This window comes from Ceratotherium simum, chromosome 30 (genome assembly GCF_057802395.1).
Source record: "Ceratotherium simum simum isolate JZ-2026a chromosome 30, ASM5780239v1, whole genome shotgun sequence".
NCBI classification, from domain to species: Eukaryota; Metazoa; Chordata; class Mammalia; order Perissodactyla; family Rhinocerotidae; genus Ceratotherium; species Ceratotherium simum.
This window is the reverse complement of record NC_141929.1, coordinates 37,613,919-37,640,823: the sequence shown is the minus strand read 5'-3', so window position 1 is coordinate 37,640,823 and position 26,905 is coordinate 37,613,919. Positions and strand designations below refer to the sequence as shown.

The window sequence follows — 26,905 nt, the reverse complement described above, 5'->3', positions numbered from 1 at the left end:
AAACCATATATCTGATACAAGATCTGTATCAAGAATATACAGAGAATTAGAACTCTACATCAGAAGTAGAATTAAAACACACACAAAATTATACAACTTAATAATAAGACATACAATCAATTAAAAAATGGACAAAAAACTGGAATAAACATTTCACTAGAGAAAATATACAAACGGCAACACATGAAAGGATGCTCATCATCATCAGTCACAAGAGAAACGCAAATAAAAGGCAAATTAAGATACCACTACACACTCAAAAAAGTGGTTACAATAAAAAAGAATGACCATACCAAATGCTGACAAGGATGTGGAGAAACTGGAACCCTCACACATTGCTGGTAATAGTTTAAAAAGGTATAGCCACATTGGAGAACAGTTTGGTACTTCATAAAAAGTTAAGCATACGCTTACCATGCAGACCTAGTAATTTCACTCCTAGTCATAACCGTGGAAAATGAAACCATGTGTCTATACAAAGTCATTTAAGCAAATGTTCGTAGCAGTATTATTCATAATAGCTCCAAACTGGAAACATTCCGAAATGTTCATCAATGGGTAACAAAGCGTGGTGTACTCAGAGACTGGAATAACACTTACCATAAAAAGGAACCAACTACTAATCTATACTACAACATGAATGAACTTCAGAAACATAATGCTAACTGTAAGACATCAGGAATATTATATGATTCCATTTATATAAAATTTCTAAAAGAGGCAAAAATAGAGAGACAAAGTAGGTCAAATGATATCAGCAAAATGGCAGGCTAGGCAGCTCAGGCTCTGGTTCCTTCACAGACATTAAAAAAAAAACAAGCAGAGACTGACACAAACAACTTTGTCAGGACTCTGAAAACAGTCAAAGGTTTGTAGCAACCAAGCAAATGCGTTCTTGAACTAAAAAAAAGGCAAGTTGAAAATGGCAGGAAAACTTTGTAGCACTTCCATTTGCCCTTTCCCTACCCCTATTAGGTGCGATAGCAGTGCTGAAACAGTGATGGCTTGTGTTCTCAGTGTGAGACTCTGGATCCAGAGGGAACAGAGCAGATCTTATTTGCAAATTATTGTATATGTCTGTTCTACACAGGCTAGGGGCTAACTGAAAGACAGACACAAGGTGCTTGTATTTTTTCCAGCCAACTTGAAACTCAGGCCAGAAATGCAATGGGCATTGCTCAAAAACACTGCAAGGACCACAGATGCTTGGGGCAAAAGATTATGAGTCAAGGCATATAATTGGCTGCCTAAGGCATGGGAGAAAAAGCTGAGGGAGATTCTTTGGGAAATTAGGACATGTAAAGGCACCTGTGTATGGGGATGGGTGAGGGGGTTGATTCAGAAAGCCACATGCCCAGGGCAAGACATATGCTCAGAAAAGACCTGAGAAGACCCTAAGTTTTCACCTTAGGTCACTCCCTAGACTCAGTGGAAGCTGCGCTAAGTTTTGAAGGAACGACTCAGTGCAGAGCCAATATACAGACTAGGATATGTGGTGTTACTTTTTCCTATGCTTTTTTAAAGCTCCTGGTATTTAGACTTTTTAAAGCTCCTGGTATTTAAGGACATCTCCATCGAACATTAGTGGAACATGAGCTAAAAGAATACAGACTTTAGTGAGTGTACATGATAAGGAATACAATCTTTGTGAAAACAGTTTGGAAAAATACCTAAACAAATGGACTACTATAGCCTAGAACCCTAGGCAAGGGTGAGAATCTGATTTCCAGAGATACCACATTATAGTATTCAAATGTCTAATTGAATTGATTTTTTACAACAAAAAATCACAAGGCATACAGAGAAACAGAAAAGGACAGCCTGTTCAAAGGAACAAAATTAATTGACTAAACTGTCCTGGAGGAAGCCCAGATATCAGACTTAGTAGACAAAGACTTTAAAACAACTGTCTTAAATATGCTCAAATGGCTAAAAAAATCTCACAAAGAAATAACGGCAGTCAGGAAAATGATGTATAGACAAGATGAGAATATCAATAAAGAGATCATAAAAAGGAATAAAACAGATATTCTGGAGCCAAAAATTACAGTAACTGAAATGAAAAGTTCACCAGAGGGTTTCAACAGCAGATGTGAGTAGGCAGAAGAAACCATCAGTGAACTTGAAGATAGGACAATTGACATTATTGAGTCTGAAGAACAGAAGGAAAAAAGGACGGAGAAAAGTGAACAGAGCCTAAGGGACGTGTGGGATACCATCAGTGGATCAACATATGCATTATAGAGGTGCCAGAAGAAGAGCGAGAGACAGAAGAGACATTTGAAGAAACAATGGCCAAAAATGGCCCAAATTTGAGGAAAGATTTGAATCTACAAATCCAAGAAGCTCAACAAATTCCAAGTAGGATACTCTCAGAGACCCACAGCAAAACACATTATAATAAAACTGCTGAAAGCCAAAGAGAAAGAGAAAATCTTTTTTTTTTTTTTGGTCAGGAGATCAGCCCTGTGCTAACATCTGCCAATCCTCCTTTTTTTGCTGAGGAAGACTGGCCCTGGGCTAACATCTGTGCCCATCTTCCTCCACTTTATATGGGACGCCGCCACAGCATGGCTTGCCAAGCAGTGCGGTGGTGCACGCCTGGGATCCGAATCGGTGAACCCTGGGCCGCCGCAGCGGAGTGCGCACACTTAACCGCTTGTGCCACCGGGCTGGCCCCGAAAAAGAAAATCTCGAAAGCAGCAAGAACAAAGCAAGTCATCATACACAAGCAATACTTAATAAGATTAACAATCAATTTCACATCAGAAACCAAGGAGGCCAGAAGGCAGTGGGATAATATATTTAAAGCACTAAAAGAAAAATGCTGTCACCCAGGAATTCTACATCTGGCAAAACTGTCCTTCAAAAGTGAGGGAGAACTTAAAACATTCCCAGATAAACAAAGGTTGAGGGAGTCTGTTACTATTAGATCTTCTCTGTGAGAGAAATGAGGGGACATTAGACAGTTATTCAAAGCCATATAAAGAAAAAAGATTTCTGGTAAAGGTAAATACCAGGGCAAATACAAAAGCCAGTACCATTGTACTCTTTTTGGTAACTCTACTTTTTATTTCTTACATAACTTAAAAGACAAATGCATAAAAATAATTCTACATCTTCTTTATAGGGCACACATTGTATAAGGACATAATTTGGGACAGCAAAGTGAAAGGATGGACAGAGCTGCACAGCAGCAGAGTTTTTGTATGATATAATGTTAAGTTGGTTTTTTTTTTTTTTTTTGTGAGGAAGATCAGCCCTGAACTAACAATCCTCCTCTTTTTGCTGAGGAAGACTGGCTCTGAGCTAACATCTATTGCGAATCCTCCTCCTTTTTTCCCCCAAAGCCCCAGTAGATAGTTGCATGTGATAGTTGCACATCCTTCTAGTTGCTGTATGTGGTACGCTGCCTCAGCATGGCCAGAGAAGCGGTGCGTCGGTGCACGCCCGGGATCTGAACCTGGGCTGCCAGTAGTGGAGCGAGCGCACTTAACCACTAAGCCACAGGGCTGGCTCCCTTAAGTTGGTTTTAATTCAATTAAGAATGTTATAACTTTAAATGTAATCTTAAATGTAATCCCGATGGTAACAAAAACACAAAATCTATAGAATATATACAGAAAGAAACGAGAATGGAATCAAAAAAGTTCACTACAAATCAACTACATACAAAAGAAAGAAGAAATAAGGAAAAAAAGCTAAATGACATATACAAAACAAATAGCAAAATGGCAGAAAAAGTCTCTTTTTGTCAGTAATCACTTTAGGTATACATAGGTTAAACTCTCCAATCAAAAGGCAGAGATTGGCAGAATGGATTTAAAAAAAAAATATGGTGTAACTATATGCTATCTGTAAGAGACAGTGTACATTCAAAGATACAAATGGGTTGAAAGTGAAAGGACTGATAAAGATATTCCATGTAAATAGTAACCAAAATGAGATGGGGAGGCTACATTAATATCAGAGAAAATAGACTTTAAGTTAAAAATTGTTGCAAGAGACACAAAAGGATATTATAACAAAAGGGTCAATTTGCCAAGAAGATATAACAAATGTAAACATATATGCACCAAAAAACAGAGCCCCAAAATATATGAAGCAATCACTGACAGAATTGAAAGGAGAAATAGACAGTTCTACAATAATAGTTGGAGACTTCAATACTCCACTTTCTGTAATGGACAGAACATCTATAGAGAAGATTAAAAAGGAAATAGAGGACTTAACACTAAAAACCAACTAGAGTTAATAGACATGTATTAAACACTTTAAACAAGAGCAGAATATACATTCTCTGCAAGTGCACATGGAACATGCTCCAGGGCAGATCATATGTTAGGCCACAAAACAAGTCTCAATAAATTTAGAAAAGACTGAAATCATACAGAGTGTCTTCCTGGACCACAGTGGAATGAAGCCAGAAATCAACACCAAAAGGAAAACACAAATGTTCACAAATATGTGAAAATTAAACAACATACTTTTAAACAACCAATGGGGCAAAAAAGAACCACTAGCGAAATTAGAAAATACTTAAGAGATGAATGAAAACAAAAACGTAACATACCCAAACTTACGGGATGTAGCGAAGGCAGTGCTCAGAGGTAATTTATAGCTGTAAATTTAATGCCTACATTAAAAAAGAAGAAAGATCTCAAATCGATAACCCAAGTATGTACCTTGAGGAATTAGAAAAAAAGCAAACTAAACCCAAAACACGAAAAAGAAAAAATAACAGACTATAGTGTAAAGAAGATAGAAAACAGAATCAATGAGACTAATAGTTGCATTTTTGAAAAGATCAAAATTGACAAACCTTTAGCTAGATTGACAAAGGAAAAAAGAAGATGCAAAACACTAAAATCAGAAATGAAAGTGGGTGCATTACTACTGCCTTTAGAGAAATAAAAAGCAGTATAAGAGAACAGTTTGAACAATTGTACATCAACAAATCAGATAACCTAGATGAAATGGACAAATGCCTAGAAACATACAAATTATCTAAACTGACTCAAGAAGAAATAGAAAAATTTCAACAGATTTATAACAAGTAGAGATTGAATCATTAACCAAAAACTTCCCAACTAAGAAAAAGTCCAAGCAGGTGGCTTCTCTGGTGAATTCTACTAATATTTAAATAAGAATGAACACCAAATTCTCAAACTCTTCCAAAAAACAGAAGAAAAGAGAACACTTTCTAACTCATTCCATGAGGCCAGTATTACTCTGATATCAAAATCAGTATAGACATCAAAGGAAAATTATAGAACAATATTTTTTATGATTATTGATGCAAAGTTCCTCAACAAAATACTAACAAACTGAATCCAATAGCATACTAAAATGATTATACACCATGACTAAGTGGGATTCATCCCAGGAATGCAAGGGTGATTCAACATAAGAAAATCAATCAAGGTAATACATCACAGTAATAGAATGAAGGATAATGACCCACATGATCGTCTCATGTGACGAAGAAAGGCATCTGACAAAATCTAACACCTTTTCTTGATAAAATCTCTCACAAAATTAGAAATAGAAGAGAACTTCCTCAACATGATAAAGGGCATTTAAGAAAAACCCACAGCTAATATCATTCTCAATGGTGAAAGACTGAAAACTTTCCCCCTAGGTTTAGGAACAAGACTAGGATGCCCACTTTCACCACTGCTATTCAATATTGTACTGGAAGTTCTAGCCAGAGCAATTAGACAGAAAAAGAAATAAATGGTATCCAAATTAGAAAGGAAGAAATAAAACTATCTCTATTTGCAGATACCATAATCCTATACAGAGAAAACCCCAAAGAATCCACAGGAAAGCCACTAGATGTAGTAATAAATGAATTCAGTGAAGTTGCAGGGTAAAAGATCAACAGAGAAAAATTGGCTGTATTTCTGTACACCAGCAATGAATAATCAATAATAATTTTTTTATTTGACACCAAAAGCAAAGGCAACAAAACAAAAATACGCAAGTGGGACTACACCAAATTAAAAAGCTTCTGTACAGGAAAGGAAACCATCAACAAAATGAACAGGCAACCTACAGAATGGGAGAAAATATTTGCAAATCATACATCTGATAAGGGGTTAATACCTAAAATACATAAAGAACTCATACAACTCAACAGAAAACAATCTGATTAAAAAATAGGCAGAGGAACTTAACAGACATTTTTCCAAAGATGACATATAAATGGCCAACGAGTACATGAAAAGGAGCTCAACATCACTAATCATCAGGGAAATGCAAATCAAAACCAGAGTGAGATATCACCTCACATCTATTAGAATGGCTATTATCAAAAAGACAAGAAAATGTTGGCAAAGATGTGGAGAAAAAGGAACCCTTTTGCACTGTTGGTGGGAATGTAAATTGGTGCAGCCACTACAGAAAACAGTACGGAGATTCCTCAAAGAATGAAATATAGGACCGTCATATGATCCAGCAATTCAACTTCTGGTTATTTATCTGAAGGGAACAAAATCATTATCTTGAAAAGATATCTTCACTGCAGCATTATTTACAACAGCCAAGGCATGGAAACAACCTAAATGTCCACTGATGAATGAATGGAAAAAGAAAATGTGATATATATATATCACATTTATCTATATAGGAATATATATAAATAACATATTATTTATATATATAGGAATACTTTTTCAGCCATAATAAAGAAGGAAATCCTGCCATTCGTGACAACATGGATGGACCTGGAGTGCATTATGCTAAGTGAAATAAGTCAGACAGAGAAAGACAAATACTGTATAATCTCACTTATATGTGGAATCTAAAAAAAACTGAACTTGTTTATTTGTGTGGTTACCAGAGGCACGGGAGTGGGGGGGTTGGCAAAATGGGTGAATGGGGTCAAAAGGTACAAACTTCCAGTTATAAATAAGTTTTATATTTATTTGAGGGTGTGGTGTAGCAGCATTTTGACTATAGTTAATATTGTATATTTGAAAGCTGCTAAGAGAGTAGGTCTTAAAAGTTCTTATCATATGAAAAAAATTTGTAACTGTGTGGTGATGGATTTTAACTAAAATTATTGTGGTAATCATTTCACAATATATACATATATCAAATAATTATGTTGTACACCTAAAACTAATACAATGTTATATGTCAATTATATCTCAATTAAAACAAAAAAGACCACAATATGGTACTGGCATAAGGATAGACACACAGACCAACAGAATAGAATTGAGAGTACAGAAATAAACAACACATCTAAGGACAACTGACAAGGGTCCCAAGTCCATTCGATGGGGAAAGAACAGTCTCTTCAACAGATGGTTCTCGGACAACTGGATCTCCACGTGCAAAAACATCAATCATGTGGATTCCTAACTCACGTCATGTACAAAAATTAACTAAAAATGGATCAACCTAAATATAAGAGCTAAAACTATTAAACTCTTAGTAGAAAACATTAGTGAAAATTTTCATGACTTCGGATTTGGTAATGGATTCTTATATATGACAATAAAAACAGAAGAAAGAAAAGAAAAAATAGATAAATTGAACTTTATCCAAATTAACATCTTCTGTGCATCAAAGGACACTATTAAGAAAGTGAAAAGACAGCCCAGAGAATGAGAGAAAATATTTGCCAATCGTACTTGCATATTTAAATATATATGTTCAAATATCCATATAAAGAGTTTAACATCCAGAATATATAATGAACTCCAGCAACTCAACACTAAAAAGACAGATAACCCAATTAAAAAATGAGCAAAGGACTTGCACAGACATTTCTCCAAAGAAGATACACAAATGGCCTATTAGCACATGAAAAGGTGCTCAACATCATTAGTCACTAGAGAAATGCAAATGAAAACCACAATGACACACCACTTCATATCTGCTAGGAAGGCTATAATAATAATAACAAAAAAAGAAAAATATCAAGAGTTGGCGATGATGTGAAGAAACTGGAACATTTGTGCATTGTTGGCAGGAATATAAAACGGTGCATCTGCTATGGAAAAGTTTTTGGTTCCTCAAAAAGTTAAACATACAATTACCTGATGACCCAGCAATTCTACTTCTAGGTATACACTTAAAAGAATTGAAAGCAGGGATTCAAAGAGATACTTGCATGCCAATGTTCGTTTCAGTATTATTCATAATAGCTAACAGGTGAAAACAACTCAACAGTTTCTCAACAGAAAAATGGATAATCAAATAGGAAATGAAGTTTTGATACCTGCTAGAACCTGGATGAACCTTGAAAACATCATGCTAAGTGAAATGAACCAGACACAAAAGGACAAACATGGCATAATTCTATTTACATGAAGTACCTAGAATAGGCAAATTCATTGAGAGAGAAAGTAAATTAGAGGTTTTCAAGGGCTGGGGAAAGGAAGGAATGAGGAATAATTGTTTAATAGTTATAAAGTTTCTGTTTGGGGTGATGAAAGTTTTGCAAATGGATAGTGGAGATAGTTGCACAACAGTGTGAATGTAATTTATGCCACCTGATTTGTACATCTAAAAATGGTTAAAATGGCAAATTTTATGTTATATATATTTTAACCACAATTAAAAAAAGTCGATTAGTGGTTGTCTGGGGCTGGGGATAGGAGTGGATACTGACTACATATGGGCATGAGGGAACTTTTTGGGATAATGGAAGTATTCCAAGTTGGGACTGTCATCATGGTCGCACAACTGTATCACAGTTTATTAAAACTCACTGAACTGTACACTTAAAATAGGAGACTTTCATGGTATGCAAATTAAACCTCAATAAAATTGTTAAAAATTTAAAAGAATTTATTTAAGCATATTCTTTTGAAAGGAATTACTCATTAAACGTTTCCTAAGTGTTTACTACGTGCCAACCACTATTCTAGACATTGAAATAAGTGTGAAAATTCATGCTCTCTGTCTCCAAGGAACTCCTAGGTAAGTGAGAAAAACAGAAGTAAATAAACAGAGAACAGCAAGCACTAAAACAGAGTAAGTAGAACAGGAGCAAAAAGGAATTAGCAAGTCACTCTAACTTGAAACTCCATCTGACATAATCATCTAATCAATCAAGTAAGCAGTTTATTTATCCATCCAGCAAACACGTCCAGAGAGCCTACTACGTGTCAGTTACTGTGGTTAGTGTCGTTAAAAATAACTATTAAAAGACCTGAAAGATGAGCAGGGATTAGGTGAGTAAAAAGAGGAGGAAGGGGATTCCAGGCAAAGGGAATTGCACATACAAAGGCCTGGAAGTGAAACAGAAAAAAGAGTATGATGTATGTGGAGAACTGTACATAGATCAGCGTGTCTGTCAAGTCCTGTTGTAGATATGTAAAGAGAAGCCAGATCTAAAAGGGCCTGGTGTGCCACAGTGAAGACTGGACCTTATCCCTAAGGGCACAGGGGGTCTATTAAAGGATTTTAGTATTTCAGATTTATTTTGCGTAGAAGCAGCACTACAGGGTGGAGAATGGTTTGGAGAGGCACAAGAATAGAGTCAGAGGATCAATAATCTTTCAGTAAGCTAGGAGAGAGATGAGTTAAAGATGTATCCATGGGAAAGGACAGTTTTAAGAGATATGAAGGAGGTAAGACTCCGTGGGGTTTGGTGGCTGGAACCAAGAGTACAGGCTAGTGAAGAGGAAGAAAAATTTTAGGTAGATATTCTGGGAGCAGCAGAGAGGAAAGGACAAAGGCTCTAAAGAAGGATTGTTGTACTAGAAATTCCTTCTCTCTCTTGTATCTTTTTACACATATTGAATGAATAAAGAGGATATTAAACTATAAGCAAATGGTCTAAAATATTATTATTATTGCAGCTCACATTTATTCAGCACGTACTATGTGCAAGAAAGGCACTAAAGCACCTAAAATACCATTTTATTTTATGTTTACCACAAACCTAGTTATAATGCCATATTACACATGAGGAAATAGTTGGTTACAGAGTTCAAATAACTTACCCAGAACTAAAATTTGAATCTAGATCTATGTGAATCTAAAGCCTATGACAAATCTTTAATAGCAAAATAATACTAACTGCTATAGGTGATTTGTGATAAATTTAAAATAAAATATATATTATATTTACTCTATAAACACACCACCACTTTTAATAGGTTGATGATTAATTTCAAAAAGTGTCTTACATATGATCTACTAAATTCCTATTCTCTGCTTCCTTCACTTATCATCACAAAATATGCCATTGAAAATTGGCAGCTTATCTTGAAAAGATTATAAGAAATATGAGAAGTAGGAGACAAGTGACATCCTTAACATACAACAGATATAAGCAGAAAGATCTTTCAAATGAAGACTACTAAATCAACGGAGAAGAACAGAAAAAGAAATCATTCGTACAATATGAAGCAAAAAGTTCTTGATTTAAAAAATATGAACTAGGAGAGGACATAAAGAATTTTTATAGATTTATTAGTGAGTGTTTAAGAAAGAATGTTTGATTAAATTCAGAGAGATCCTGGTCTCAAAGAATGAGTTATAATTTAGAAGTGAATCAGACAAATTCTGACTAAAATTGAATAAAAAATTGACTAAAAAATAAGGATATGTGGCTGCAAAACTGTAAATAACTGGAGTAGAGGAAAAAATCAAAATCAAAGCGAGATCAAGGAAGTTATTTCTAGGAAATGATCTTCCACATGTACTCAGAAACTCAACAGTAGAATGACTTTACACTAATAATAACTAGAAATGTATTATACTTGATAAAGAGAGATTCTGAAAAGCTGTCTTAATCCAAGAGATATTAATATATTACAAATTTTGCAGCAAAATCACCAATGCTTGGTTTTTATTTTTTTCTGGAATTCATAAGCATTATATATTCTAGAATTATTGATATACATAATTATATTTTTGGGATGGATAATGACTTGGGAAAATGGTCAGATAGTATAAAAATTCGAAAAATAATAAGGGAAAGGCTATCAAAAATTCAGGGAGCAGAAGGAGAAGATTCACCATCAACATATCATATGGTTTTAAAAAACTAAAACAGTGCATACCAGGAGGTCACTGTTGGTGACCATCAACAAGGATGGTCACACATTTTAAGACCTAACGCAGAAGAAGGGGTGTATAGTGTTTAAGAACACAGCTTGTGAGACAGAGCCAAGGATCACGTCCCAGCTCTGCCACTTCCCAGCTCTGTACCCTTGGGCAAGTTTCTTATCCTCTCTGAACCCCTGTTACCATATATGTATAATGAGGATAAATAACACTGCTCACTTTAGAGAGGTTTGGAAGGATTAATTGAGATAAATGTAAAACACTTCCTGTAAAAGATTTCCTACCAAATAGTAAGTACTGTTAAGTATTATGAAAAAGAAATAAAGACACATCTGGAAAATACTAAACTCCTAAATCCTTAAATGTCACTGATTAACAGAAATTTTCCTATTGATTAAATTAAGAATACATCAGCTATATTGGGTAATATGATGATAGGCAGTGGCAGGTTAAGTATAGATAAAGTCCACTCATCTCTGTGTCTAACAGAGAATAAAAAGGAACTGACTTGCTATTGTGGAAAAGAACAGGGAAGTGGGATTGCTTTGTGATAGCTGCTAAGGGAATGGATTGCTCTGGACAAGGGATAAGTAACAAAGGGCACTTTCATCCATCCATCCACTACTCATCCACCATCCTCCTATCCACTCATCCATCACTCAGTTCTTCAGTGGGTAAAGGTTAAGCACTGAAGAGGTGTGTATCTACCCACATCCAAGAAGCACATCTTTGCTTTTGCTTAGCAATGGATGGGGCATTTACAAAGAGTGAAAATGCAGAGTTGCAGATGGAAGATAATGGGGCTGAAATGGAAGTTTGAGTTGTTTGAAAATGGAGCAGGACATTTAGAAAAGAGGTGACACTGGACTCCTCATAATTTATTCTCAGGCTTCTATACTGCTCTGACTAATAGCAGGGAATTCCCCTCAGGTATAATGTAACAGAGAGGAATAAATCTCATTGTTTTTCAGGCTTTCTCAGGCTGTATGTATCTGGAAGGTCTAAGAATAGGCAAGATCCTGCAATAAGACTTTCCTAGTATTGTGGCAATCAAATAACGAGGAGATAAATGCATGGTGAAATTCACAGGGCAGTTATATGGGTTGCTTCACTTATCATAGATCCATTTTATTAATTAAGGCAGCTTAGAGAGACAAGTGTCCTAATTAAGTTGTGGGTTATATTAGATAAAGTATTAAAAATATCACCTGTTACATTACAAAACAGCAATGTAATAATGTAAAATATAACATTACCCTATTAGAATCTTTTAAGTACTTCAAATTTAATATTCAAAGGGATAATTATACATTCCTAATACCATGCAGCACTAAAAAAATTAAAACAATAGTGTAGTTTTGAGAATACAATATGTCACAGGTATAGCTTTACTCAAAAAACCTCTTACTTAGAAAGGCAAGAATCGGGCCGGCTCCGTGGCTTGGCGGTTAGGTGCGTGCGCTCTGATGCTGGCGGCCCGGGTTCGGATCCCGGGCGCGCCCCAAGGCACCACTTCTCCGTCCAACGTGAGGCCGAGACCCACGTACAGCAACTAGAAGGATGTGAACCTGTGACATACAGCTATCTACTGGGGCTTTGGGGGGAAAAAAAAAAAATGAATGAATAAAGAAAGGCAAGAATCTATCATATACAAACCTGCACTTAAAAGGCTTCAGGGATTTAGGATCCTAGTTCTTCCTTATATTTGTATATCTTAAAAGAAACGACTACAGCCTGGTCTGCTTTAAACGCTGAGTACGTATAAAATCAAGACTCTGAAGTAACAAGTTTGTAATTTGTATATAAATTACCATTTCCAATCAAAAAGCATTCAAAATATTTCCCAGAATCACATCTGGCATCCACGACTCACCAAGATAGACGCCTCACAGTCTTTGCTAGAAAGCAGGAAACTTAGGGACTAATCACTTTTGCTATGGCAACTGCCGCAGTGACACGGAGTGGAAAGGAAATACGCACGAACTGGACTTACACTAGAACGTCTAATCACTTTAGGTGCCATATGGCAATGTGTGCATATAAAATAACTCAGTTTTACCAAAAATTTATAATAGTATTGTCTGTCTTTGGTGGGACAAGGGCAGGTCAGGCTGAGGGAGATAAGGGTCCAGCAGGTTAGAGGGAGAACTGTCTAAACTGCTTGCTTTCACTTTGATCATGTCAGAACAAACTGGCACTAGAAAGATCCAGAAAGATTAAGAAGCTGTGCAAATACAGTAGTCTATTTAAATGTTAAATAATATAAATATTATAGATAATCCATGTTGTCAGAATTCAGGAATTAGAAAAATGGAAATATATAAGACTAAGAATTACAATTTATGAGGACTCAGATGTCTCCTACTGAAATCAGCACCCACCTATTTTAGAGATTCAGAACAATTTTTAGCTCAATCATTTAACTTTAATCAAAATGAGCAAAAGTAATGTTAGGTCAGTCCTCATCAGAAGTTTTGGTTTAGGATTATGGTTGAATGTACTTAAGACATGTCCTAAATTTGGGCTCAATTCTTAAAAACCAATTAGTTAAATCAATTAGAATATTTTTTTCATTTAACTGTTCATTCAAAATTATTCATTGAGTATTTACAGTGTGACTGGCACTCCTCCAGGCATGAGATATAGCAGTGAACAAAACACACCAATGGAGTATGTTCTAGAGAGAATATAAGAGTAAAATGCACAGTATGTCAGTGATAGATGCTATGGAGAAAAATAAAGGTGGAAAGGGGTCAAGAGTGCTGGAGGGAGGGGTTACAATTTTCAACAGGGTGGTCAGGAAAGGCTTCCCGGAGAGGGTGATATTTTAGCAAGACTAGAAGGTGGTGAGGGAGGGAGCCACGAGGAATATCTGGAGGAAGAGCATTCCATGCAGAGGAAAGAGCAAAGGCAAAAGCCCTTAGGGGGACTGTTGCCTGGCTTGTTTGAAGAACCCAAAGAAGCCAGTGTGGCTGGAATACAGTTACATGTATAATGTTAAAAAGAAAGGTGGGATACTTTGGGCAGGTACTCCATTTACCCATTATCCATCTTCTAAAAAGCATTTAAACAAGGATATACTGATATCCAACTCTGTGTCTCTTCACAGCTTGTATCTCCCACTTGTATCCCGTTTTAGTGTCAAATAGACAACTCAAACTTAACATATCCCAAACAGAACTATTATTTAACAGAACTCCAAAGTTCCTCTTCCTATGCCTTTCCTATCTCAATGAATGGTGTTGCCATCCAGTCATCTAGAAGTCATCCTCTGTTCTTTTTCTCTTCCCTCCAAGATCCAATCCATCAGCAAGTCCCGTCAACTTTGTCTCCAATATATCCTAAATACGACCACTTCTCTCCATCTCCTAGTGATTGCCCTGGTCCACGTTATCACAGCCTTTGCATGGTTAACTCATATCCTATTTAACAAGTCTCCTTGAAGCTTTCAATTACATCTAGAATAAAATCCAAACTCCTTACCTTGGTCCACAAGGCCCCAAAGACCTGGCCCAGAGCCAGCCTTCTTTTTGTTCCTTGAACATTTAGGTGTCACTTAGGTGTTCTCTCTGCATGGAATACTCTCCCAAGACCTCCTGTAATTTCATTCAAGTCTCGGGTCAAATATGACCTCCAATCAGCTATGGAAAATAGCTCTTCTCACTTCCTATTAGAGCATTTTGTTTTACTTCCTCAAAGCTCTCACCACCTTCTAAAAATGAGTTACTAATTTACTTCTTGTTGTCGTTCCTCCCTCAATAGAATTTAAACTCCATGAGAGCAGTTCTTGGATGCTTCATTCATGGCTATATACCAAGCATGCAGAATAGAGCAGTCCCAACAGCAGGCACTTAAAAAGTATTTTTTGAATAGATAATTAAGATCTTGTACATCTTTCAGTACAAAATAGAAAGAAAACTGAACGGAAGAAAAAGTGATCACTAAACAATTTTAAAGAACAGATTAAACTATTTGAACTGATATGTCTGTACCATAAAATTCATTCAAAGGAAATATAAGTATTATATTTCAAATTCCTTGAATCCAGCACTTACATCTAACTTGCCTATGTTCCATATATTAAAGCATTCTGTATTTGTATTTACTTAATAAATTCTGACTGGCGATGAAGGTGCTATAGTAGTATATTTAAGAGAGAATATCTGAAACCTCAAACGTTTTTCTGTTTTATTAATTATTCTCAATTGAAATTCAGTGTCTCTTTTTAGTGAAAAAAAAAAAAGTCTACTTAAAAAAGCAGTCAATTTGCAACTATAAGAAACAAACAAATAAAAGTCCACTATTATATCTTTGGAATAAAAGACAGCCTTAAGTGACTCATATAATGAGACCAAGCCCAGAAAGCCTAACACCTAGAACTTGACCCTATACAGTCTTTTTTATAATATAATCATCATCTGTCTATTTGAAGGCACTTCATTTTAAAAATTCTTTTGTAAAAGAGAATATGAACCTTCAATTATCAATTAGCATTCAGGCTAAATATAAAATCTAAATTTCCATATATGGCTCATCTGATCTACTTTTATTTCTAGATCAGCACTAACAAGAAACAATTTTAATTTGTCAGACTGTTATCTAATACACCTAACTGTAAAACAAGAGGAAGTACAATTGCTATGTTATTTCAAACTAAGCATTTCAGCTCTACCTTGGTTAATTTGGAATTGAAATCTGAATTTTTACCAAGCATCATAAAGACTTCATAAAATGACTTGATTGTGGAGTTACCTTCCCTTTCTCTTCAGTTGAATAAATATCATTGATTACCTACTGTGCTAGGCAATGGGGATACTCAATTGAATAAGATTTGGTCTCAACCATCAATGACACCATCTTTAAGGGGTTTGATATTTTCCAATACGTTATTAACTCTCATGGTGACAAAGTTTTCTATTTTCATTAGCTCCTTTATTTCTTATAGGATTATTTAGGAGATCTGATTGACAATTCCCAGGCTTCACCAACATGCTAGGTATTCTTCCTTCACTTGAAGAATAAAGTGTGATCTTCTTATGATGATCTGATACACGAGAGTTACCATCAGATTTGGATATGTAAATTTATGTATTATGAGATAAAAATTGATTCAATCTATAGAAAATGTTGACATTCTGTTAAGGTTTCTCTTTTCCCTTCAGTTTTGTAGCTTTTTATTGATTTCCACTACATCTGGCATTGCACATAAAATTAATGTTTTCTCTAAGCCCGGTCGTATGTAATTTTTTTTGAGAGAATAAATGTATCTTATTTTCTTGACATTTTTGTCCTATGTGATGTAATAAAGAGATGTCACCTTATTTGTAGAAATTCTAGAATTTGATGTTCTGAGCCTACGTAGAAAAAGACTCAATTCTAACATATAGTTTAAAAGGATGATATATGAGGGTAAGACACAAAGCATGTTTTCTAGATGACTGCTTAACTATTAGAGGCATTTATGGGTTGCAGATCTCCCAAGCATGAGGCCAGGGCCCAGTACCACATGACACCTTAACCAGTAGCAGCCACTATTTATTAGCTGATTTCTACACCTCAGGGACTGCTAAAGAGGTCTGTAAATGATTCCTTTTGGGCCACTAGTGCCCTGCTAACCTGTAAATCCAAAGGCCTTGGTCATCCTCTTGCATCACATTTTAATATCATCAATCGTTTCTGACTACCTTTTAGTACTCCTTTTTCTCCTTCCTTATTCCTCTGTCAAACTATTTACACTCTTCCTTGGAGGGCTCATTCAGGTCTTGACCTCGTAGGTCTTAGAGGACTTTTCAAACTTGCTTTTGGCTTTATTCCTGTACTTAGGTTTCCTGGATGTTCCAGCTTTGCTGTCTTATTAGCATAATTAACGTGATGACTCTGAAGTATCTTAATATTCAAACCAGCTTTCTCTCCTGATTACCTACCTCTATGGAGGTTGGTAGAAAAAGGAATGATTCTTTTAGTTGTTCAGAGACATTTTTTTTTATTCTCTCTAGGGTCAAACCAATCACTAAATTTATTATTTCTTTGCAAAGTTTCTCACACCTGTCCCTCCATCTATTGATGTAGTTAGCTCATGTTCTCACCACCGCATGCCCTGAATGGTTTCCATTCCTAGAAAATCCAGTATTTTAAAACTGTTTAAATCTGCTTCTCTTTTGATATAAAAATCCTGAGCATCTTAACAATTCTAATAATCTTTCCTGAATTCCTATTCCATGTCTAAGCATTACCTTCTGAATATCCCACCAGATTAAAAGATTTTGTTTACTTTCAGAAGTTAATTAAAAAAGGTATTAATGAAGAACTGATCAAAATTGTTCTACTACTTCCCAGTACTTTCACAGAATAAAATGAACATTTGTTCATCTGTTATTCATTTGGTAATCCAGTGTGTTCACAGTCCATTTTTATATGTTTCTACATTTTTACAGCAACTCTCAAGCCAACCTGGTTACTAGTTACTAACCATACCCTGTTTTCATGCCTCCACATATTTTTAGCCAAACCTCAGAACTGCTTCAAACTCTAGTCTAAAATCTCACCTTTTTCATGAGGCTTCCTACCCCTTCTCAGCCTAGAGCGATCCGTAATTGCCACAAGACTTTGCATCTCTATGGCATTAATTTCATAATTAACAATGAAATATAGTCTGGTTTCTTTTATATTATGGCAGTTATTTTTTTTTTATTCTTGTACTTTTTACATATTTGTCTTTTGTCGTCCCAACTAGACTGTGTGAATTTCTCAAAGGTAAGGACCTTACCTTAAAAATCTCTGCTTTCTTACATAGTATTCAGCACATTTTAAGCATAACAGAGGTCTAAGTTTTGCATTTTATTTGTTTAAGAGTTAAAGATCGTGTGAAAGTACATCACCTTCTCTAAAGGAGTTGTTCACACAACTCAGAAGATAGGAGAAGCACTACAACAAAAAATCTAACAACACGTTAAGTACATACTTTGGTTCTTTCTTGCCATTGTTGACTACTTCTATAATGCACTTTTTCATCATTAAATCAGTATATTAAAGTAATCTAATTAAGTAACAGAACATTTGGAAAACAAGGAGTAAGATAACCTATTATTCTACTTTAACACAACCATTATTATCATTTCAATATATTTCTTTCTAGTCTGGCTTTTTTTAGACGCTCATATTGTACAACATATTGTTCTGTTCTTTTCTCCTAACAGAATCTTCATAACCATCATTTTTATTGGCTGTATAACATTCTATGGTGTTTTATTTAGCTGATTTTTAGGCAAGTATTTCTTTGTCTTATAAAAAAATAACATTATAATGGTTTGGATAGTATTTCTTTGCTTTATTTGCTAAAGGTTCCTGATTTGCTTGATTTCAAACCACCCTACTCACCTCCCTTTGGTTATACCAGAACAGACTCAGTTTAGAGTAGATATTTTTGACATCTTTTAAAAAATATTTTGCGTTAGCAGCTAAAAACTTCATTATAGCTGTAAAAAACTTCAGTTTCTAGACAAGGTAAGTGAGCCGGGAGCCATTTAAACACTTCTTTTTGGTACAGGATTCTTCCTGTGAGCTACACCATTTATTCAAGCATGTGCTTTTTTTACCAAATGAATGGTAAATTTCTGAAATTATGCTACTTCTTGGCTGTCAGTCACTTCCCCTGACTTGGTTCAAAGGGAGTAGGAGGAGTGGAGAATGGACGGCAGGATGCAATTCACAGATGTATTCAAATGTATAGGAAAATGTATATTTTGTTTATATTAATATTCATAACCTTATTCAATGCAATCTGCTTTTTTGGACTCATTAGCAGTCTTGATTTTTGATAATACCCAACTAAAAATTCATGGACTTTAAAAAGGCATTGTAGGATATTTATTTAAAGTTTAATGATACATTTAAAAAGTTTACTGATATATACCTAAAATTATCAAAAATGGGAGAAAATACAGTTATATTTCTTAATTGACTGTATCCTATATTCTGTACATTTAAAAAATCCCAACAAATAAATGTCTATGTTTATGGTCAGCATAATTAAAAAGAAATTTTAAGTAACGCTACTAATAATTTGTTAAAAGCAAGGCACTTTATCATACAAAACACACAATCACAAAACAAGTAACTTTAATTCGGAGGGTCTTAGCCAGGGGTTTAGGGAGGTCTGAGAGTTCCCTGAGAATTACATAATGTATATATACTTTTTTTTTTCCTAGAGAGAGACTTGCATGGGATTTGTCATTAATCCGGCTAATCAAGTCAATCAGCAAATAAAAAAAAGTAATTTCACACAGTATTCTATCACTTGACTATTTGCATTAAAGACTATAAAGCAGGCAACAGAAATCTGCTCAAAATCAAAGTAAAATTCAATATAATAAAACTAAAACACAGTACAACATAGAGATTCATGTTGAAATTTCTATCAACTAACACTATCAAACCTCCTGCTTTAGCTGCCTTGGGATTCATCTCTAAGACACTGAACAATGAGTTGATTTATTCAACTGAGCAAAGAGCAGCAACAACAACTACCAAACCAGGTAAGTCCAATGAAAAGACTCAAACTGTACAATAATTTCTTGTGCTCTTACTTTGTGCTTCGACACTTTATTCACATTGCGTTATTCACAATAGCCTTGTGAGGTGGACATGATCGTCATCCTCACCTTATAAGTGAGGAAACTGAGGCCTCTGCATGTGGTGGAATGCTGCCTGCATTTTGAGGAACGGGCTGAGGTGTTTATTGGCAGAATGAAGGAGAAGCATGTTGGGAGTGAGCTTTGAACTCTTAGGTGGTGGCCATCTAGACAACGTTCCCATCTAATACCAAAATCCTTTTAATAACAACTCTGACAAATAATGAAAGACACATAGATGTTTTGGAAATTCCTAACCAATGTGAACTTGATTTACTATGTAGAATCTTATGGAAAACAGAGATTCATGTGTCCTCTTGTGGCGAATTCATAATAGATGTTACTCTTCTTTGGAACTAAGATGTAAATAAAAATGGATTTTTAGTATTTAAGGTTTAAGAAGTCAGGTGAACTCCTTCAATTTTTTTTTGTTCCATTAACCTGGACACACGTGAAGACTTCACAATAATTACTATTTGGTATTCTCTAGAAAAGCCATAGTAGATTTCCTTGTTTTGCATGTTACTCGTGCAAACAGGAGTCCCTTAAATTCAAACTGTAATTTAACATACATGTCATAAATCACTCCTTATTGTATTAAGGAATTGACCACATGCCATGAGTATTACTAGAAGAGGCATCTTTTAAATCTATAATTGTTCTGAAGACACTCAAGTTATTTTCTGATATGGGGAATTAATATGACTAGGTCAGAGAGAGGGGGGAATTAATTTGAAACATAAAAACAATCTTACCAAAGTCTGCAAATGCTGACTGTCCAACCACCATCATATTTTGAGGTTTTTCAAATACAGTACTGACAGAGAAATTTCCATCCTGTTAAAGGCAGAAAATTTTGGATTAGACCACCATAATTCATTCATTTGTCAAGTGTGAAACAAAGCATTTTAAATGAAGGAGGGAAATAAATAATTTAAGGCTTTTGTTGTACTGCATAAAAATTATTCTAATTTCCTGTTCTACTATTATCATAAAACAAACTGCTGTGAGTTGATGAAGATGTGCATCTGGAGTGCCTTCCTTGCTCTCAACTCTCGTATGATAGCCTTTACTAAATCATCATCATAATTTCAGATGTAACGCGTGCCTTCTACTTTCAAGTACCATGAAAGGTTTTGGAAATGTAAAGAAGTATAAAAAATAGTTTCTACCTTCAAAGAGCTTAAAGTCCAGTTGGGAGATAAGATATAAGTCAGGAAAATAGAATTTCTGAAGGTAACACATGAGTGGTACAAGTAAGCAGTAAAGACACTATGTTTTATAGATTTCAAGGGAAGAAGATTCTGTTGGGGACAATTAAGAAAAGATATTCAAATGAGATGAGAATTATATTGATCCTTAAAGGGCCAATTCATTATCAACTCAAGTTTACGTATCAATGAGAAGGGGAGCAAAAAATTACAACAGATGGCATGTACTAACCAGAAGCAGCTAAGTTAAACAAAAAAGGACAACCCATTAGAGATTCTTCATTTCAGTTACTGTTTCCAAAATTGAGGAGTACACATTTGACTTATAAAAATAATATACATTTTGTAGATTACTGCCCTTCCTTTTTATAATTTTAGATTACTATACAAGAAAAATAAACCAAAACACTGAATTTGGGATTTTGAGCTCTTGGTTTTATATAGCACTCTCTTGTTATCGTTAACATCACTATTCACTATTTGATATACTGACTCTGATCCCTACATACTTTATATAAAATACCTATTATTTTAAAATATTTTAAAACTTTAAAATATTTTTCCTTCTTTGTTCCTCTAAGGATACTGCAGATCTGCAAGTTAATTTCTTAAGAAATCATTTCTGACATTTACAGAGAAAGGCATTGCTACACAGAAAGCATGAAGACCAAATGCTTGAGGACCAAGAGTAAGTGAGTAAGCTTTGTCTTGTGACAGGCAATTTTCCAAGCAGTTTAATACTCTATTATCCACATGCAGAAACACGTTTCCTCTATCATTACTAAAGTATATGATGTAGCTTTTGAATGATTTTTCTATAGAAATCTTATACATAAGTGTCTTAAATCTTAAGATTCCTCTCCAGTCTTACCAAGTATTTGAGATTACATTAGAAATGTATCCAAGTTGCCAAATTTCTGACTGAAGTGTCAAGCGCTTTTGTGTTTTAGAAAGATCACAGTATTGGATACAGAGTGGACATAATGATTCTAGAATGAATGGAAAAATATGTCTTAAAATACATCAGCCTCATATAACATAAATCTGAATATCAACCAATTACACTGATTCAAGTGAACAAATTACTCCACTGAAGTTCTGTTACACTTAATAACTATATCTAGAAATGTTTCCAGATATAACCTCATGATGCATCTCCATCAAGAAACATGAGTACTTCCCAGGTGATGGCCTCCCATGTCTGTGGCATACTGAGAGAGCAGAACAGTCTGGGAGAAAGGGCACCAGACATGGAGTCAGATGACATGGGTTCCAGTCCCGCTTTCATTGATAAGTTGTATAACTTTGGAACAGCCACTTAGTGCTCTGGGTCTCAGTTCTTCAACTGTTAGAAGGGAATAAACGTACTGTCTACTTGCAGGATTCTGGAGAGGATCAATGGAATGATAGATCAGAAAGTGTTCTGCAAAATGTAAAGTTATCAGGCACTTACAAGGTATTTTTACAACTACAGTCCTGTGCTTATGAGCTGCAAGTACTTTTTTCATGGGTTGCCATTTGAGACTCATCTACTCCACTCTGTCCCGTTCTTCACCATGTTGTTCTTACTGGGCTTCACTGTATTCCTGCAATCAAAGTTGGGCCAACTCACTAGGGGTTCTGCGGCAGCTATGTCCTCCACTTTTTCTTTTGCCTATTCAGTTTCTGGTATGATTATACAATGACTTAAGGGTAGAAGTTTTAGAGCCTGACTTCCTAGTTCAACTCTCAGCTCCACTGTTTGCTAGCCTTGAGGTCTGAATAAGTTCTAATCTAAGCATCATTTACTTACCTCTAAAACGTATTTTTTTTTTGGTGAGGAAGACTGGCCCTGAGCTAAGATCTTTTGCCAATCTTCCTCTTTTTGCTTGAGGAAGACTGTCCATGAGCTAACATTGTGCCAATCTTCCTCTATTTTATATGTGGGGTGCCGCCATAGCATGGCTTGATAAGTGGTGTGTAGGTCTGTGCCCAGGATCCGAACTTGCGAACCCCAGGCCACCGAAGCAGAGAGCATGAACTTAACCACTATGCCATCGAGCTGGCCCCAAAAATGTATTTTTACAAGGTTTTTGTGAGGATCAGTGAGATAATCCATATAAAGTGCTTAGCACAGTATATGCACACAGTATGTGTGTAGTTAACATTAACTATTAGTAGTAGTAGGAACACTAGTAGCAATACTATTTCTGCTTCCACAACTACCACACCCACCACTGAAGTAGCTAACCCACTGCCATTGACAGAGGAGACTCTCTGCCATTTTCTGCTTGAATTCCAACCACAAGTGCTACTTTGTAACAAGTGTCTTTTCCTGGATGACTGCCTATGTTTTGGCCTGTGTGTTTTAATATTTTATATTAAAATTGCCATATTTATAATGGAAATTATAAATATTTAATATTTATATTAAATACGATGATGATTAAAAAATGATCACAAATCAATATACAACTACTGTGTGTCCACATCTCTATTCACATAAAACAATGATTCTCAACTGGGGGTGATTTTGTTCTCCAGGGGATTATTGGGCAATGTCTGGAGACATTTTTGATTGTCACAATTGGGGGGTGGCTGCTAGCATCTAAGTGAGTAGAGGCAAGAGAAGCTGCTAAATAACCTACAATGCACAAGACAGATCTCCACATTAAAGGATTATCTGGTCCAAAATGGCAATAGTGCCAAGACTGCAAATTTCTGTCACAAAGGGTCATGGGTGCTGTCTGAGGCTCTGGCTTTGCCATTCTTCTCTTAACTCTTTCCCTTCATGACACTTATCTACTCTCTGCCTTGAGTTCTGCTCCCACATTTCTAACTACTTCCTTGATACGTCTCTTATCTAAAATAATTTTTTTTTCCTGCCTCAAATGAGATATTTTGTCTTTTCTGTTACTGGTCACCAGGACAAAACACAAGTTACCCTCGCATTAATGGTCATCCTGTCTTCTTATATCTATCCCTTCTTGTCCACTCCCAACATTTTACTCTTTTAATCACTCACTTCTTTCCCAGGTTATAGTAAATTCCACCTAAGTTATCGCCCACCTCCAGATTTTCCATGCAAACCTATCTGATATGCCGTAGCCAGATTAACTGGAATTAAGGAAATCACTCTTCATCTCACTCAGTCCTAAAACCTTTAAAAGGTTCTCAATAAATTTTTAAAAGATCAAATTACTTAGTTTAGGTGATGGGTTGTAATTAGTATTTTGGTGGTGAACATGATGTAATCTATGCAGAAATAGAAGTACAATGATGTACACCTGAAATTTTTACAATGTTATAAACCAATGTTACTGCAATAAACAAAAAATTAAAAAAAAAAAAAAAAGAAGTCAAGGCCTTTGCTGACTTGTCTAAACCAATTCTGCTAATCTTACCTTCCAGTATCTTTTCACGTTCTGGCCCAAAACAGCCCTTTCTGCTCTGAATATACTTCGTGTTTCCCAAGCACATCCTTGCCCATCTCTTCCTTTTTCTCACTTCCAATCACTAAAATCCTGCTCATCTCTACCAGCCATTTCAAATACCACCTCTTTCTCGAAGCCTTCCCTGGTGATCCTGGGCAGATCAAATGGAAGCAACTGCTCTGTCTTTTAAGTGCCTATAGCATGAGGTTTATACCTCTCATCATTACACCCAGAGTTGCCCAAACTCACATCTTAGCCCTCCTCCTGGCCTAGAAGCTCTATTCACTTCTGTTATCTCCCAGAGCACTTACCCTGAGGCTATGCACACAACTGACACTGAGAAGACTTGTTGCAGCTCTTCTTCTTCTACTAGCTAATATGTTTTATAGGTTTTGAGTTTTTTTTGGTAAGTTAGCGTGTTACTGCAAATTGTTTGCCCAATCTCTTAACTGAAAATGATCCTCCATTTTACAAAGCCTACATTTTATCTGAACTAGTTAATTTTGAGTCTACATTCCCCTTAATTTGTACTAATGACTTATTCACTGCTAACGTGAGTACCTTATTGACCCAGTTGTTTTATAGCAAGTACAACCTTAGTCTCTGTTGTCCAATAGCCAATTTATTAATTTTCTTTAAAGAAGGCAATAATAAAGGGAAAAAAGATCCCAATCAAAATCTCGTCTCTTCACGAAGATTTTTCTCTTATTGAGTTGCATCACTTTATTTTTTTTTTTTAAGATTTTATTTATTTTATTTTTTCCCCCCAAAGCCCCAGTAGATAGTTGTATGTCATAGCTGCACATCCTTCTAGTTGTTGTATGTGGGACTCGGCCTCAGGATGGACGGAGAAGTGGTGCCTCGATGCGCACCCGGGATCCGAACCCAGGCCACCAGCATTGCAGCGCGCGCACTTAACCACCAAGCCACAGGGCCGGCCCTGAGTTGCATCACTTTATTACCTTTAATGAGCCTAGGCTGAGAGGACATCATATACTTAAAAGTGTTTTATAATTTTATATATGCATCATATTTATTTATAATGAGGTTTTTCTCATATGGATACAAGTTAATCAAAATGATTGAATTTCTCATTTTCTAATACCTCAAGATCCACTTGAGGTATTGTTTTCAAGGTCACCTGAAAACAAATATCCCCAGCAGTGGGAGATTTCATTTAAGTAATCATTAAGAATATAACAACCCTGGGCTGGCCCCGTGGTGTAGCGGTTAAGTGCGCGCGCTCCGCTACTGGCGGGCCGGGTTCAGATCCCGGGGTGTACACTGACGCACCGCTTGTCCGGCCATGCTGAGGCCGCGTCCCACATACAGCAACTAGAAGGATGTGCAACTATGACATACAACTATCTACTGGGGCTTTGGGGAAAAAAAAGGAGGAGGATTGGCAATAGATGTTAGCTCAGAGCCGGTCTTCCTCAGCAAAAAGAGGAGGATTAGCATGGATGTTAGCTCAGGGCTGATCTTCCTCACAAAAAAAAAAAAAAAAAAAAGAATATAACAACCATATTTCCATCATCAGAAAAACAAATATAATTATATATATATTTTTAAAGTAGAGCATTAAACAAAGATAAATCTTTCTGGTTTAGATGTCTTTCTTCCTTTTCCTTGCCCCATTAAAAAAAAAAGGATCAAATTGCTTAGTTTAGAAGTAGTTAGTAGTATTTGGAAGCCCTGATCTCATCTAAACAAAGCTCCTCCCCTCATCCTAGTTTCTTTTCGTGAAGAAAGCTGAGTCATGACCAACATCACTGACTGTGCCAGAAGAGAGAGCTGATAACGAATCTCCTTCCACAAGCTCGCACCTTACATTATTTTTAGATCTGCTTATTTTTCATCAGTATTTTAATAAAATTCCATGTTATAGGTTTAATTTGGATTGAATAAAAGACAATCAAGAGTAAACATATGGGAAATCAATGATACCAGCTCAAGAGACAGTTGACGTAAGGGAAGCCATATTGTAGAAAAGAAAAACCCTGTTGTAACTTTGAACGACCTCTGACAAACTAACCCAGCTGGATGTGCACCCTCCAGGAGACCTACCTGCTCTGTAGATTTTACGACCCCTGCTTGTGCACCTACCTCCCAGCTGCGGTAAGATAATGACTTCGTTCTTTTGAGTTCCTTAGGAATGTGATGACCCCCGAAAAGAGAGTCTATGCTGATAGTCATCATCAATGAAAACTGAAAGATCTGGTGTGGCACTCCAGTGTGTAACACCAGAAGGCGAACATTCCTAACCCCCTCCCCTATAACCCACCAGCCTATATAACTGCTGTAAGATTTTTGTGCCCCCTTAAGGTGGTTATTTTTGGACATTAGTTGGCCATCTTCCCTCTTGCTAGCAAGCTGTAATAAAAAGTCCTTTCTTTCCTACCACCTTGCCTCTTGACTACTGGCATTTCTTGCGGCAAGCGGACCAACTCCCTTTTCAGGCAGTAACATCAAGAGATCTAAAACTAAAATTTGGTAAGTGTCCACTGTGTGCCAGGCACTTTACCCACATCGCTTCATTTAAGCTTCAGAAACATTCTACGGGGCCAGCCCGGTGGCGCAGATGGTTAAGTGCGCGTGCTCCGCTGTGGCGGCCCGG

At 36.0% G+C, this 26,905-nt stretch overlaps 1 protein-coding gene across 5 annotated transcripts in view; it reads right to left on the bottom strand.

Moving 5' to 3' along the window:
* ITFG1 (integrin alpha FG-GAP repeat containing 1) overlaps positions 1-26,905 on the bottom strand; it is a 265,929-nt gene that overhangs the window by 170,978 nt on the left and 68,046 nt on the right. For all 5 annotated transcript variants that reach the window (XM_087420312.1, XM_087420314.1, XM_087420313.1 and 2 more), the window contains exon 8: positions 20,420-20,501. In XM_087420312.1, the coding sequence (XP_087276438.1) occupies positions 20,420-20,501 (82 nt within the window). The remainder of the gene's footprint in view (positions 1-20,419; positions 20,502-26,905) is intronic.